The sequence below is a fragment of the Phytophthora cinnamomi genome (genome assembly GCF_018691715.1).
Source record: "Phytophthora cinnamomi strain GKB4 chromosome Unknown Contig117, whole genome shotgun sequence".
NCBI lineage: Eukaryota > Oomycota > Peronosporomycetes > Peronosporales > Peronosporaceae > Phytophthora > Phytophthora cinnamomi.
In genome coordinates, this window is record NW_027151050.1 from 136,355 (window position 1) to 152,904 (window position 16,550).

The 16,550-nt window shown below is 54.1% G+C and overlaps 3 protein-coding genes across 3 annotated transcripts; all 3 read right to left on the reverse strand.

Moving 5' to 3' along the window:
- Window positions 1-1,111: 1,111 nt before the first annotated feature.
- Window positions 1,112-2,803, reverse strand: IUM83_10355 (GPI-anchored protein; the record flags this gene model as incomplete). Its single annotated transcript, XM_067934851.1, has 1 exon — window positions 1,112-2,803. The coding sequence occupies one exon, from the start codon at window positions 2,801-2,803 to the stop codon at window positions 1,112-1,114; it is 1,692 nt and encodes a 563-aa protein (XP_067781381.1).
- A 1,598-nt stretch (window positions 2,804-4,401) lies between these two features.
- On the reverse strand, window positions 4,402-5,524 carry IUM83_10356 (uncharacterized protein; the record flags this gene model as incomplete). The annotated part of the gene is made up of 4 exons (XM_067934852.1): window positions 4,402-4,823; window positions 4,941-5,179; window positions 5,274-5,424; window positions 5,488-5,524. 4 exons carry the CDS (start codon window positions 5,522-5,524, stop codon window positions 4,402-4,404), a joined length of 849 nt encoding a protein of 282 aa, XP_067781380.1.
- Window positions 5,525-13,959: 8,435 nt separating this feature from the next.
- IUM83_10357 (uncharacterized protein) lies at window positions 13,960-14,307 on the reverse strand (the record flags this gene model as incomplete). Its single annotated transcript, XM_067934853.1, has 1 exon — window positions 13,960-14,307. The coding sequence occupies one exon, from the start codon at window positions 14,305-14,307 to the stop codon at window positions 13,960-13,962; it is 348 nt and encodes a 115-aa protein (XP_067781379.1).
- Window positions 14,308-16,550: the final 2,243 nt, after the last annotated feature.

Sequence of the window (16,550 nt, forward strand, 5' to 3'; positions counted from 1 at the left end):
CGACCGTGTTCGCCATTCCAGTTAGCACATAGAGGAACCCGGTGTACGAGTCCGAGTTGTCGAATTGCTCAATCACAGAGGAAATGGGAATCACGGCCCACGGACGCGTTTCTCAATTGTTTTTTTTTTCGTGATGACTCCTCTAACGACAAGAACCAAACAACGAACAAGTGGTAGCTTGTATTTCGCCACAACAGGCCGGAGTTAAGGCGTATGGAGGCAAGCGCCAGATATGGTAGGTCGATCTCGGTGATATTAATAGTCATATTAGTACCGTTAATACCTCACTACTCTTAGTTATCATTCTACTATTGACTGAATTTGGATAATAGTAGTAGTATGACTACTACTATTATCCAAATTCAGTACTAGCCGAAATTCCCACTACTACCGAACCCTGCTAGTGAGTATGAAAACTATCAAGTTGTATTAAACCTTTTCTTTACAAATGAGCAAGCATTGGAATACTTCTCGTCGAGGCTCACCTTCACAGTGCGCGCGATGTTTGCTCATGATATCTTGAAGATGCTGAGGGTGTTAGCCGGTAGCACTATAGTGAGGACGTAGAAAATCTGAGGGAATGCAGCTAGGGCAATCTACCATCCAGTCCTTCACTCCTACCACCGAATCGTAGGTAACACCAGACGTAAAACCGCTGTAGTTCTATGTTTGGCACTTCGAGAACCACTAACAGCAGAAACAGCTGCAATGGAAACAAAAGCGTAGTGGTCACTCGAACCGAGTCACACTACACTGATTGTCAAGTTGCACCCTTGACCACTAATTATGAAGTTGCCTTGGTCCGACTATTTCCGAACTTCAATTTTTTACTTTAACAACAAAGAGTCTGACTTAGACTAAATTTCTAACTCAGACTACTTTTGCACATTGACAAATTACCGACCAAGCCCCTGACTACGGTACATTACCAGGTAACAGTGAAAAAAAATAAGCCGTGTCCGCAATAATACAACTTGCCGATTACAGGCCGACTAATTTGTCGAACACAACGACGCATTTGTACAACAACGGCAGTAGTATATGTCTACTTCCATTAATTTCACTCTAACACAAACGTTTGTTTCCCACAAGCGAGGACTGTCCTTCCCTTCTAACATCCGAAGAAGCGCACGACCTGCACCGACGTGTCCGTCTTACCCTTCGACAGGTACGCCACACTGCCGTCCGGGTAGCTCTTCAGAGCCTGGTAGCGGTTGCCCACCACCGACTTGTCCACCGTGATCTTCTCGCTGATCGTCTTGCCCGTCGCGCGGTCAAGCACCTGGGCGTAGATCGTGCGGTCACCGCCCTCCTGGAGGTCGCCGCCCGACGAGCTGCCCTCCCACATAGCGAGCATGCCGTCCTTGCCAATGGGGGCAAGGTGGGGAGCACGCTCGTTCGCGTCGGTGCCGCCCAGAACGATGTCCTCGCTGGCCTTCGACTTGAGGTCGTAGTGGATCAGGTGCACCTTGGCGTTGTCGCCGTCGCCGTTGCTCACCGCCGACCAGTACTTGTTGCTCGACGCAACCGAGTCCGGCACGATGTCACCAAGGTCGGCGGCAGCCAGGTTCACCGGGTAGATCGTGGCGTCCCAGTTGTTGGGCGGCATGAGGCGGTTGTTGCTGTCCGTCTTACAGATCGTCGCGAAGCTCTTGGAGCGCTCGTCGTATGTGATGCGCTCGTAGCCCGAGTGCGAGCAGCCCCAGTCGAACGAGTCCTTGCTGTCCGTGATGGCACCCGACGGGCTCACCACCTTCATGCGGTCACCCTGGTGGATGTTGATGCAGCCGCCCTCCGACGTCGAGATGGCAGCACCGAAGTACGCGGCCCAGTTGGTGCCGTCGAACGCGATGCGGCCGTGGTGAGCGTACCACCAGATCATGTAGACGTCGGGGCCACTCTTGCCCGACGAGTACGGTGGCAGCGACGCGCTGGACGACGTCAGCTTCGTGGCCCACGACTCCTTTGAACCATCGTAGCGCACCATGTACATGTCGTAGCAAGGCACAGCCGGGTTGGGAGCCGTACCACACAGGTTGCTCGGGTTGCCGCAGTTGAGGGTGCCGCCGCCCTCGGCGTCCCTCGTGCCGACGAGGACGAAGCCGTTCTTGTCGGCGTAGATGTCACCGAAGTCGTGCAGCGGCACCTTCACGGCGGCGCTGCTGCTCACGAGCTTGTCGTTGGCGTCGAGCTCACGCACGATGACGTTGTCACCGCTCTGGAAGGCGATGCGAGAACCCCCCGAGGGCAGAGCAGCGATGGCGATAACCTTGAGCGCAGCCTCGTCCTCGTTGTTCTCGACGGAGGCGCCGACGTCAACCTCCGTGACGACCACGCGCGGCTTGGCGCACAGCTTCGAGTTGGCACCCGAAACCGTGGCGGGCGTACTGGAGTTGCTGGCAGGGGTGGGGGTCGAGACGATCGTGGGGGCCTTGGTGGTCTGAGCAGTCGGGGCCTTGGTGGTCTGTGCGATCGGGGCGGTGGGGGCCTTGGTGGTCTGTGCAATCGGGGCCGTGGGGGCCTTCGTGGCCTCGGGGGCCTTGGGAGCCTTGGGGGCCTTGGTGGCCTTGGGAGCCTTAGGGGCCTTCGGGGCCTTGGTGGCCTTCGGGGCCTTTGTGGCCTTAGGGGCCTTGGTGGTCTTCACGGATCCCTGGTTCTCCGGTGTGTCCGCCGACCAACCGCTGGGCGCGTCGTACTGCTGATTCGGGTCGACAGGAAATTGGAGGTCATCCTGCTGCTGCGCCCGGACGTTGCTGGCCAGCAGCGCGACAGCACTGACGAGTAGAACGTGATACAGGCGCATGGTGACTTGGTTTTTGGTCGTGCTCGAAACGAGGAGGTTGTGGCTGTGGATGGCCAATTGGGAAATGAGCTCGGAGCTCAACAGGTTTCATTTCGTTCGAACAGCGCAATGAAGAGATTCTCGAGGCGCTCGTGAACTTGTGCAGGAAGGTCGTGGCGCCCCCAGCTGGGCGAATTTCTGGCGCGGGCGACCCTTTCGTTGACGTGTTGATTCCTTGCCAGCAGATGATGTTGGACTAATACAGTGTTACCCCTCAGTGTGATGTAGTGCGTTAGATAGTGATTACACAGGTATTGAATAAAAGTAGTTCTTTCTGGTGTATAGACTGTATTTATTGTTCACAATCACAAACAGAAATCACAGGGTAGTGAAACGTAGCAGTGTTTATATTGAGAGGTAGCACTGTAACAAGCACAGCGATTTGGCTACGCGATCACGTTGTACAGTACGAACTCCACAACATTACATATTTTACACGTACTACTGCATGGACATTGCTGGGACGCGGTGAGCGCGGGCTGGGCGTCGCCCCATCGCGCTGTCAGTGACAGCATGATACGAACATGAAAAGGGGACGGTTGGTATGGCCATTCCTGAGCGCCGTGCGGGTTTGGCATCTGAAAATCAAACTATTCCTGAACGCCAGAGGGTAGCACGACTACATGTAGCGTCATACTTCAGACTCAAAAGGATTATGCTGTAAGCTCGATGGGATCTGACGGTCCTTGTTGTTCTCTGTACGCCCGACGGGCGTATTTTACAAATAAATGGGATTTGAGTGTATACTGTGATATACATTAATTATCGAGATGGCTCGGCCGATGGCAGCGTGCACCAACCACAACTGAGTGCTCGCACGGCAAGGTGCCGTCAAGTCAATAATCTTCCTGGCGAGTGACCACCGAGCTCGCGATAAGGGCCTGATTACCCTTATTGGTTGCGTCATTTCCATTTGGAGATTGCCGGATATTACATGGAGATCATCTCCAGATCGTCTCCACCTACCATAGCTAGAGAAGGTCATCCAGTTGTCATGTCGTAAAGGTCCAGAAGTTATTAATAGCTGCTGTGTTGAGCCTTTGCCTTTGATCTCTAGCATTTCTCCATCTGGAGATGACGGGACGAGGCCCTAATCACGCTACATATTCGTGGACTTGGCTATTATCTCGTTTCCTCGTTGGCCTTGATAACATTCCTGAGCAGAGATTTTGCCGAATATCTTTTTGTCACATCATATTATATGTATGTTGCCGCTTAGCTATACAGAGTCTAGGTGCAGTGTACATGTACCTGGTTCCGCGAACACTTAAATCATCATCATCTTTTGGAAGAGGTGTCGGTGGTGGTACATGTATGTAAAGTTGGCCGGCACCTCCGGCCGTCGATGGCGTAATAGCTCTTTGGAGTGGTGATGTGCAGGGCTGCCGATTATGGAATTTTTATTTATCTGTCGTTGTGTCCTTCACTAAATGATGAGAGGAAACGTAGGAAGACATCGCATAAATAATGAGACAACTACACATGAGCGAGAAAATTATGCGATAATGAAAACAATAACGAGACCCAGTGCATCTTTCACCGCGTGTATTCTCTTCGTCTTAGCGAGTTGCGTCGTCCACCGTGCGCGCGTCCCAGTAGCCGCTATTTTGACGCAGGAACAGGATCATTTCTAGCGTAATGGGCTGAAGGCTGTGCCTTTCTTGGCCGAACGTAGTGCGTGCCATGCTAAAGAACCTCTCCGCAACGTTAGAAGTGGGCTCCATGCAACTCAAAAGCTCATACGTCGCTTCCTTGGTGGCAAGGCGGCGACGCTTCTGCAGCTGCTCGACAAATGAGCCTTCGTCCTCGCTTGCGTCTTCGTCGCTGCTTCCATCACCAGTTCCTTGGCTCACTTCGTCTTGGCTGCTAAAAGGCTCCAGCGCAGCCTTCTCACCGCGCTTGAGGCGGTTAACGTTTCCACCAAGAACGCGCACGGTGCCAGCCTCAAAGTCAGGGCTATGGACGATTTTGGCCCGGGGTCCTGCACCATGCATACAACAATTAGTCTTTCACAAATAAGATAATTTAAAACCAGAAAACGCATCGATGAACTTCTCGTAGTGTGGCTTGATTGCGAGAAGCCCGTCAAACCAGGCACGCGCATCAAGCAGCGTGACATCAGAGCGTTGCAGCGCCTTCGAAACAGATTCGACCTTCTTCAGGTCCTTGAGAAGAGCTTGCAGGCGTCGGTTTGTTGCCGGAGGAGGCAGATAGTCGACAAGGTCGTCGTCGCGCGCGTCGAGGTGCTCGAGAAGGTCGAAGTGCCTGTCGACCATTTCAAACGTCGACGACCACCTTGTGTCTTGGCGAATCACTATCCTCAGAGTTGTTTTTAACCTTTTAAATATATCACAACCAAATTTTTTTTATAGAAACGTCACAATATTAGCAATTCTTTACCAGAAGCAGGTAAACATCACTATTTGCATACCGTAGTTTAGCCGATTGAGTGAGCGTGCGCAGCTTGAGCATCAAAGACTGCACTAAGTCCAAGTCGGCGCTGAACGGCTCTATATCGGCTTGAACGGCTAGCTTCAGTCTGTGACTGGCGCAGCCCACAAGGGGGACACCCATAAGCGTAGCTAGCAAGCGATTCACAGAGCAATTATCCACCACCACAAAAAGGCACTGGGTTAGCTGCTTACCGAAATCGCGGGGCAGCATGTTCGCTAGGAACTCCATATGACCGCGAGCCGAGATGTAGTGGGTCTAACTTGACTCACTACTTTAGCTTACACGTTGCGCAACGTGTATGAGGAAGCGTAAGTACTTAGTAATTACTTAGGTTATTATATTTGAGTACACAAATATAAGTTAACTTAGACAAGACTCCAAGTAGCTAGTTTAAGGTAAAATGAGAACTGTATTGTTTGTAAATTGATCTTCCTCTAAAATCTGCTAAAAACTGTTTATCATCTATGAAAGGGTTGGCAGCGGCTGGCTGTCAGAGCCCCGCTAATATGCATGTCTCTGATTGGTAGAAAGATGCTGCTTTCTACCAATAGGATCTTTGGGTATGTGTGGACCACTCACTGTGGTGGTCCACTTCAATGTATCCATCGGTGTGTCTTACACCAATGTGAGGAAGTATCCAAAACGTTTAACAGATAACCTATCTGTTAAATTCACAAGTGGCTTGTAGCCACTTGTACGTGTAACCCCGTTACACCATCCCCCCCTTAAGGTTAGACGCGCGGGGTCCCCGCACGTCAATTTTTTGGAATTGACCATTCGTCAATTCTCCGCGTTTGGAGAAGAAACCCGCGCTCATTCAACGATGAGCGCGCCTCAGAAGAAGTCCGCAAAGTCGGTGGGGAGTCATCTCTCCATCGACGACTACTTCGAACGCCAGAAGGCGAAGTACAGCGACGTCGTCGACTTCGACGACGACGATGAAGACATGGAGGGCGAGGAGGACTCGCCCTCAAAGCGTAAAGACTCAGTGTCGAGCGAATCGCTCGACCCTCACGCCAAGAACGTTCGCCCGCGTGAAGGGGGACGAATCGGACGCTTCGAGTTCGAAGCGTTCGCGTACTGAGAGTGATACCCCACTCGCTTCAGCTGGGGCTCTCAGTACTCCGCGCGCTGCTGCTGCAGCGCGTGATGTTAAAGCTCAAGGCTCTCCGCGCGCTGCGCCTGCAGCGCGCGATCCATGGATGCCGTCCGCGTCCGAGATCGCGGACCGGTTTGGGAACTCGGTACCTCCGAATGAGGTGCCGCTGTACGTATGCAGCGCCATCAAAGATGACGCTGTGGCTGACGAGCTGCACTTTGATGCGGAAACGCATCAAAGGCGCGATTACTACATCGGACTCTTTCATGAGCTCCGATGGTTTCAAAGCAAGAAGACCTCTTCTCGCAGCAAAGTGCCCGAATGGCAGGCACTTTGTCAAAGCTGGAATGCCTTTGTTGAGAACTTCAACAAGAGGCCGAGTGCTTACCGTGATCGGATTAAGCAAGCGCGTGATCGCTTCGAGACGTACTCGAAGCGTGGAAAGTTGGAGCAACTCCACGTTGCTGCGGAGGAGGCTCGGGTGCCGTGCGCTGTGCCCGAGGGCTTTCAGTGCACGAAGTGCTTTCCAGGCGCGGTCCGCTTGAGCGACCGCGACCTGAACGGGTACACGTCGTTCCGTGTGCCCGAGAGTCTCAAAGAGCTCCGTGCTAAGTTCTTAGCACGTGAGGGTTCGGGCGCTAGCGATGATCGCAGCGCTCGTGTTACTTCCGCTGCGCCAGCGCGTACTGCTCTTCGTACGCCCTCACCATTTCCGGAACGTCCTCCAGCAAGACGTTCCGCGGCTCCCATGTATCTCGATGGGGAGGAAATCCTCTCCAACGAATACGAAAACGAGCCCCTTGAGGGTTCGTTTTCGGGATACTATGGTCAACAATCCGCTCAACAATCCAGCGGGTTGAGCCGCGGGCGTCACGGATCGGCGGTGGCGGGGGTGGGAACATGCCTCGGGTATGATCAGCCCGGGCTGATCAGTATGCGCCTCTCCACGACCGGGTGACCGTCGTGGAGCGTCTGCAGGGCGCTGAGTTCGCCGCCCTGAAACAGGAGCTGGCGAACCAGAAGGCCCAAGTCGCGGCGGTCTCGCAGACCGCCTCGAATATCCAGGTCGAGTTGGGGACCCAGATGAAGGGTTGCTCCAGCGCGTCCGCGCGCTGGAGGAGAGGTTGCTCGTCGCCGAGGCCAAGTCCTCCGCTTCTGCCTCGGCTCCTGCCGAGGCTTCGGGTCAGCCGAGCTAGAGGGCTCGTGCTGCCGGTATGGCTTCAGCCGTCCGACGTAAAAGGTCGGATGGAGGCGCATGCTAGACGGTATGTCTAGCGTGTATGCGTTGCCGTGCCGTGCCAACACAGTGAACGGCCCGATGAAGCGCGGAGCAAGCTTGCTTGCTCCGAAATCCGAAACTGCATGTCTAGGCAGGTTTTGTGTAGATAACAAAACTAATGAACCAACTTTAAATTCATTTGTGTTGCCTCTGCCCGCATTGTCTGCGTTCAGCTTCTGTTGATCAACAGAAGCTGCTATAGTGTCTTGGACAAACCGAATCACGGCTTGTCTTTTGGTGATGAAACTGATTGCATCCGAGCTGAAGTCATTCAGCTCGCTCTCCGCTAGAGGCCCGGCCTCTGCGTGGTTCTTGCGGTGTCTGCGCCCTGCGCAGACCCGTGGTCGTTGGCCATGTTGTTAGGGAGTCTGCGCCCTGCGCAGACTCATGTGGTTTGTCCATTGTTGCAGCTGACACTGTGCAAGTGTCAGCGGTTTTCTGCGGCTGCTGTATTGCAGTCGTAGATCCTCCCCCACTTAAAGTGGGAGCCATCACTCCGAGTAAACTCGGTAGACGTGGATGCCGCATGGCATTCACGTAGAACGGTGTATGCCCGGTCGAGGCATGCACTGAGTTATTGATGGCAAACTCTGCCATCGATAAGCACTCGCTCCAGTATTGGAACGAGTGGGCGTAGCTCTTCAACATATCGACGAGCACGCGATTCACGCGCTCGGTTTGACCGTCCGTCTGCGGATGATCCGCAGTCGACATGGAAAGCTGGCTCCCAAGAAGTGTAAACACGTCTTGCCACAGGTGCGCTGTGAAGCGCGGGTCTCTGTCCGACACGATGTCGGACGGCATGCCATGGTGTTTGAACGCCATGTCGACGAGCAGACGGGCCGTTTGCTTCGCGGTCACCTCTGCTGGCACCGCAGCAAGATGTACCATCTTGCTGAAACGGTCTACAAAGACCACAACACCGATGTTCCCTCCGCTATCCGGGGGAAGACCAAAGATGAAGTCCAAAGACATGGACTTCCAACACTCCGACGGGGTCGGTAGTGATTGCAGTGGAGCCTGCGCGAATGGCGCAGGCTTCACGCGTTGGCATACCTCGCAAGCACGGATGTACTTGCGCACTCACTTATACTGGTGGTGCCAGTAGAAATCGCGCGTGAGAAGGACGTAAGTCTTCTCACGTCCGAGATGTCCCGCAGTCGGGGCATCATGATACTCGTACATGATCCTGAGTCGCAGGTCATGGTCATTTGGCACGACAACGCGATCCGCGTTGTCGTCGACTGCGTTGTAAAGTAGCAGTCCTTCGTGCACACGAAAGCGGTGTGCACGCGCTCGAAGGTGCTTGGGCAGCTTCTGACGGGACTTGTCAGAAGGCGCTGTGCCATAGGCCAGCAAAGAGCTTCGCGTCCGCGTCGTGCGCGTACGCGGCCTTCACGTCATCCAACAGAGATGATGTGGGTTTGCTCGATCGCATGGCGTCAATGGCATTGACGTCAACAGCTTCTGCATAGTCCGGCCGACGTGATAACGCGTCGGCCACCACGTTCAATCTTCCGGGTTTGTATTCGACCCGGAAGTTATACTCCGCAAAGAATGAGAGCCATCTCGCCATTCTTTTGTGAAATGTGGCGACTTCACTGCGGTGCGCAGTGAAGCATGGTCGGTGTAGACCACAAATGGTCTACTCCCAAGCAAGTACACTCGGAACTTTGCGAGTGCATACTTCATGGCAAGGAGTTCCTTGTCATGCACCGGATAGTTGCGCTCAGCTGGCTTCAGCTGACGCGATTGGTAGTAGACGACACGATCACGGCCCTCGTGATCGTGCTGCATTAACGCGCATCCGATCGCGAAATCGGATGCGTCACACACTACGTGAAATGGGCGATCTTGGTCAGCCACTGCCAAGATCGGCGCCTCAGTCAAGCCCCGCTTGACTGCATTGAATGCCTTTTGGCAATCGGGTGTCCAATTCCACACAGCTTCTTTCTTAAGAAGCTGTGACAGCGGGCGGATCTTGCCCGCGTAATCCTCCACGTACTTGCACAAGTACGTGGCCAAGCCAAGGAACTGCCTCAATTCCTTGACACTTGAAGGCGTTGGCCATTCATTTATCACGCTGACCTTTTCCGGGTCAGGGCGAACACCATTCTTCCCTACGAGACACCCGAGGACGGGTATCTCGCTCGCCCTGAAGATACACTTCTTCAGGTTCGCGTAGAGCTTATGCTTTCGCATAAGCTCAAGTAGCTTCCGGAGATGCACCCTGTGCATCTCTACGTCGGTCTTCCCGTCCACAGCCCGGCTGTGGATGAATACATCATCGAAGTAGCTCGGTGCGAAGTCGCGCACCGAGCGCAACAAGTACGTCACGCACCTGTTGAAAGTCGCAGGGGCGTTCTTAAGCCCCTATGGCATTACTAGCCATTCCCAGAGCATGTCGCTTGGCGTGCTCACTGCCGTGAGAGGGATATCGCTCTCACGCATTAGGATTTGATAAAATCCATCTCGCAAGTCGAGAGCACTGTAAACGGTGCTCCCGGCCATCGAATCGATGATGACATCTTTTCGTGGTATCGGCGTCTGCGCCGGTACCGTCGCATCGTTCAGCTTGTTGTAGGCATGAACGATGAGCCATCCGCCCTGTGGCTTCTTGACACAGAACGTCGGAGCACTGTGCGGGGACTTTGATTCCCGCACTTGTCCTGCTTTACGACGACTTTCAAAGAAATCGTCGATCGCTTTCACTTGCTCTCGCGGCAGTGGCCACTGCCGCGTGACACAGTACTTCGTGCCCGGCACGAGATCAATCTCGTGCTGAATGCCCTTATCCTGCGGAAGCTCCGCAGGAATCTCTTCCGGGAGTACGTCTTTGTACTCCCTCAACAATTCGTAATAGGGACTCGACTTCAGCGAGTCCCAACCTTGTTCCTCGAAGCGCTCTCGCTTCGTCTTCGCCCTGAGAGTGTCTTCACTCTCAGTGGTACTTCCCATGAAGAGCTGCCTCAGCTCTTCGCTCTCGCTCGCCGTTCTTTCGCTGTCCGAAAGAACGCAGACTTGCTTGATGCGTCCATCGTGCAAGTCGCGCGTGAAGCGCTTCCAGCTCATGGCTGGAAGCGAAGTCAACTCCGACGCCGTCGCCGGAGGACTAGCGAGTTCCATGTCACGATACTGGAATCTAGTATCGGTGCGCGTCAAGACGCTTCGCGTCTTGACATTCGGCGTCACCGCCGCAGTCTGCCCAGCAGACTGCTCTTGTTGCGTCTCGGTCCCGGACCGAGACTTGCGCAGCGTTTTCCGCTTGCGCCGTCTTCTTGTTGTGTGGAGCCCGGCTCCGCACAGTTGTTCGTCTGGTCCAGGCCCGGCCGTGGACAGTTTTTCGCCGGCGGACCCTGTCCGCGGGCGCGCGGTATCAAGCCCGGCTTGACCGCATTTTCCTTCGTGCAGCCCGGCTGCACGGTAATGTGTCCCTTCGCCGGCAGACCCTGTCTGCGGGCGCGCGATATCAAGCCCGGCTTGATCGCATGGCGCTTCGTCGTGCAGCCCGGCTGCACGACAGCATGCAAATTGCGTCAGTGCGGTACGTTTGCAACCGTCCGCACTGTTTGCAGCGTCAACTCCCGGAGTTGACACGCCTTCGTCACCTCAACGCCATTCATTGGCGGAGCCCCTCATGACCGAGGGTGCGTCGGCTCCCGGAGCCGACGCGTCGTTGTCGACCTGACCGCTTCGGGTCAGGGACTGTCCCTTACACGCTTGAACGTGGGTGTTGGTTCCCGGAACCAACACATCTTTTTCTTCCGACGTCGGCAGCATTGCCGACGTGGGTCTCACTTGTGCGCGCCCTTGCGCACTTCTTGGGCACTCCGGGACAGCAGCATAAAGCGCTGTCTCGACCGGTGAGCCGCGCGCACCAGCAGGTGCGTGCACTGCGGTAACAGGGCCATCGCGCTCGGTTCCGCTGTCGCGGCCGAAGCGCACGAGCATGCGCTCCTTCCAGTATATCACCGGATCATGCCGTGCAAGCCACGGCATGCCCATTACTACGTCGAACTTATCGTCCAGGTCCAGGACGATAAAGTGTTCGACAAACACTTGTTGTTTGTACGAGAAGCGCACGTTCACGACGCGCTTCTCGGTCTTCACGATGGCACCTGTTGCCAGTCGTACCTCCAGAAGACTTCGAGGTGTATCTACCTCCTCGAAGTCAAGTCTCGACAGGCTTCGTAGTCGAACAAAGTTGTTCGACGCGCCTGAGTCTACCAAAGCTCGAAGAGAGTCACTCGCTCTCTTCGAGTAAACCTTCAAGATGACTAGGTTCGGCCTGTCATCTTGTTTCTTGCAGTGAGAGCTGGTCTCACTGGGGGCTGCAGTCCTCAGTGTCGCGTGCCCGATGTCGGCACGCGCGACTGCATTACCAGTAGGGCGCCCCGCGCCTACTGGATGTTCGCGTTTTTGTTGGTCCGCGGCGATGCCTAGCATCGCCACGACGGCCACCTCCAGGGGGCATGGGAGCTGTGCACTCCCGTGCAAAGTGACCGATCCTTCCGCAACGGAAGCATCGCACGTTACCTCCCTGCTGCTGGCAACCAGCAGTTGTTGCATTCGAGAGGTCCATTGGTTCTGGACCTCCCGGCCTCGCTACCGGGCGCGGTTGCGGCCTCGGCACGTTCACATGCAGTTTAGCCTGCCGCAGGCTAAACTCTTCTTGCATGGCAAGAGTAATCGCAGCTTCGAGAGTACTCGGGTACTCTCGGAAGAGATAGGTCTTCACAGGCCCATCTCTAAGCCCCTTCATGAACGTGACGACCTTGGTCGCCTCGTCAATCGGGTTAGTCGCGATATTTGATACCAAATATCGTGCGCGCTGCGCGTAAGCATGGACGTCATGCTTACCCTGCTGAAGGTCGAGGAACTCCGCCCTCGACCGGAACTCGTTTTGCGGGGGCTCAAACGCTTGTTTGAGCTCCTCTTTGAACACTTCGTACGTGCTGAAGCACGTAGGATCGGAGAGTCGACGTCCATACGCCCAACTCCTTGCGCGTCCGCCAAGGCAGCACATGGCGAACGCGACCTTCGACAGCGGGTCGACGATGCGTCGAGCCGCTATGGCTGTGTCGAGCTCGACAAGCCATCGGAGGAGAGGCTCGCCCTCTCTTCCCACGTAATTGCTTACGCTCAACTTTAATGGTTGAGCACGCGGTGTCGTCCCTGACGACGCCGTCACTGAGGAAGCAGCGTCACGCTGCTCCTTCATGATGAACCCCAGAGCAACACCATGTTGCTCCGTCGGCGATAGCGTACGCAGCATTGTAGCTATCGCCGCTTCTCCAATGACTGTTGACAGTCGTTGGAGGGCCTCCCACTCTGGGTCAGACAGGTGGGGGCAGTCAGCGCGTGCAACATGCGTTGCAGGCGTGCTGGAGCTCTCCATGGGCACCTCCGTGCTCATGTGGTTCTCGGCTCCGCGTTCGTACACCGCGTACGAACGTCAAGCAGTCGGTCGTTGGACGGACTACAAAGTGCTACCAGGTGTAGTGGGTCTAACTTGACTCACTACTTTAGCTTACACGTTGCGCAACGTGTATGAGGAAGCGTAAGTACTTAGTAATTACTTAGGTTAATATATTTGAATACACAAATATAAGTTAACTTAGACAAGACTCCAAGTAGCTAGTTTAAGGTAAAATGAGAACTGTATTGTTTGTAAATTGATCTTCCTCTAAAATCTGCTAAAAACTGTTTATCATCTATGAAAGGGTTGGCAGCGGCTGGCTGTCAGAGCCCCGCTAATATGCATGTCTCTGATTGGTAGAAAGATGCTGCTTTCTACCAATAGGATCTTTAAGGTATGTGTGGACCACTCACTGTGGTGGTCCACTTCAATGTATCCATCGGTGTGTCTTACACCAATGTGAGGAAGTATCCAAAACGTTTAACAGATAACCTATCTGTTAAATTCACAAGTGGCTTGTAGCCACTTGTACGTGTAACCCCGTTACACGAGAGGTCTTCCTCAAGCGCGTTCAGCAGGGGGGCCATGCAAAGCAGCGGCGTCTTCCTGGCGCCTTTAACTTCGTAGCAGGCGAAGACGGCGATGAAGTGCTCGGAGGCGTGGGTCCACCCGTCGAAAATGAGGCCGAAGCGGTCCGGGATCTCGGCCGCGATCGAGCGTTCCACAACCCTAGTGAGGCTGTTCATGGCATGGACTAGTGTTTCTACACAAATTGGGTCAAGATTAGAGTAACTAGTCCAGAATAGACATCACAAATTGTAGTTAGCCTTTATACAAATATGACATGCATCGAACATCATTACCGTCTAGCTGCTCGGTTCTCGCAAAACGTGAGGGGGCAGATTGTTCTTGAGAATCCAGTCGAGCCATCCAAACACGTTGAGAGCTGAGCGGCGGACGTAGTTCAGCATTGAACCCGTCTCAGCCGTTGATGCCGACAGCATCATTTCCTGGTAGTCAGGATGCTCACGGCGCACATGCTGCATGAGGTTGCTGTAGCCGTTGCGCCGCGTCTGCTTCCGTACCGTGCCGCACCGACATCGATAGTACTCGAGGATGACCTCGTCTCGGTCATCCCGGCACGGACGGAAGTAGAACCCGGTAACTTGGGCCGGGGAGAACGCGGCGTGACGAGGGTGAGAGGCGACAGACATGACAGCTGGGCTGGAGGAGGATGTGGTGGTGGTGCGAATTGCTCAAAACTGAGAGTGAGCTCGCGAGCGGTCTGTGGGCGGCTCAGTGAACACCTGAGGGGTAGTTGCAGGCTGAGAGAATGGTTGGAGCGTAGCGCTAGTGAGTTTTGTTCGATTGCTTGGTTGGAGGTGGAAATAATGATAAAGAGGGTTCAGTCATAAGTTATGACAAATGTTTGCGATTGCTAATAAATTATCAATACGGCACAGGGAGTCGTGATCATAAATAATTTCATGAATACATGCGAAATTACTGAAAAGACCATGCCATAATCGGCAGCCCTGGTGATGTGCTCTGTGCACCAGGTTGGGTAATGATCAAGTGAAAAAAAAAAACTCTCGACTGGCGGGGGACTGCTATTTCTAACTCGTGGAAGGGGGATAAGATGCGCTTGAATAGCTCTTCAGATTGGGGTCTTGGAGAGCATCAACGAGAAAACTTCGAAAGTTCTTGCTGGTCGAGTGACAAACCTCCTTTCTCGCCGATGATCAAGAGCCCTCATGAACCGCTCCGCATGGAGGGCGCACCACGAACCACCAACCGCTGTGCTGCAATCGATGAATTAGTGCCAAGCCGGCCCAGAAAATCATTTATCACCGAAGTTGACCGCCTGAAAGGTGTTTCCTCAATTGCTGCAAAGAGCGAGAAAAGTGGCGATCTCCGTCCAGCCGAAGGGGCCACAGAAGTGTTTCAGCTGATTGACAAGATCGCCGAAAAGCAACAGCGAAGTAAGCGCATCCGAACGATGATGCAGAGAGCAGCCCATAAGACAATCCTCGTTGTGCGTACGAAGAACTCGATCCAAGCAGCTGAAATTGTCACTATACGCTTCTATCAGCACAAAGTTACAGAAGTTCCGCGCAGTGTGCAGCTATCGCAGGTTCGCTCGAAGGTGGTGCAAAACACGCGCTTCGGGTCGTCTAAGAACCGATCTCAGTTCGAAAAAATATTCTCTGAAGCCAGCGAGATCGACGCGCTACTCAAAGACATGTTCTGGTACCTCACAGCACACTGCTTCCAGCCAAATCGACAGCCTCAACTTGAGGCTAATTTTTACCAGCGCATTGCAGACACCTTCACGACACTTTTCGTTCGTCTGCAAATGAAGCCTTCCAGCCGCGACTCGGGCTTCTTCGACCAACTTCCTGACGTGGTGGCACAGATTCTGTTTGTATCTCTTTACGAGGCGTTCCCACGTTCACGTAAAACGATTTCTAGCGACGAGATCAAACACGAGATTCTCCGTACATGTTACTGCTGGATCCTCGGCTTCGTTCCAGCCGACCTAAAGTATGGTCACTGGCTTGCTGTAGATCAAGATTCCCCAAAGCGAATTGCCGCGCTCGCAGACTTCCCAGCCATGCGAAATCGTATGATACGAGCCGAACGCGTCGAACGCACAAGACAAGCCGTTCGGACATGGCACGAAGTTCAAGACGATGATCTTGGAGAGAATGCTCTGTCTCCTGTGTCTGCTGACCACCACGAGCATCAGTTTAACGGAATGCCAGAGACCACCGGATCAAACCCGAAGCTGCTCCCAAACGTTTCATCCCACCAGAAAAATCGCCGTAATTCCACCTTCTCCATTTCACCCGCCAAGAACCACCCGCGTCCAACCAGTGGTAATGGCAAAGTTGACAGCGTAACGAAAACTAGAGCCCACGTCGAAACTCGTGAACGCTTTACATACGAAATGTGCAACTCGCCGCTGATCGGCGCATTCTTGACACGGCATAAGTTGGAAGCCAACACGCCTCATTTGCGAGTGCAAATGCGACTTACTAGCGGTAAGCAACGAGATCTGAACGAGCAAGAAGCACTTCGAGCTGCTGTTGGAGTGGTGCCCGCGCGTAGACGGCGTCTTGTGGACCCGACAGCGTTTGGTGAAGCACTCGTGGAACTTGAAACATTTGGGAATGCAATTCGCCACGCGTATTCGAAGGAGAGGGAGCAAGCGCGACATCTCGACTCGCGTGAAAGAAGGCGGTTTGCCGGTGAACACCGTGCGCTTGAAACACAGCTGAGTGAGCTTCGACAGAGCGGCGAACGGTTGCACGAGTTCAGCAACCAACTCGTCAGTAAGGTGCACATTGACGCGCTGCTATCGTCATCTTCACGAGCAAGCAGCCCTCCAACAGCAGCATTTACCGAGGCGGTTGTCAGCATAGCCCCAGGAAGCGCCGGTGCTAATCGTCCGTTC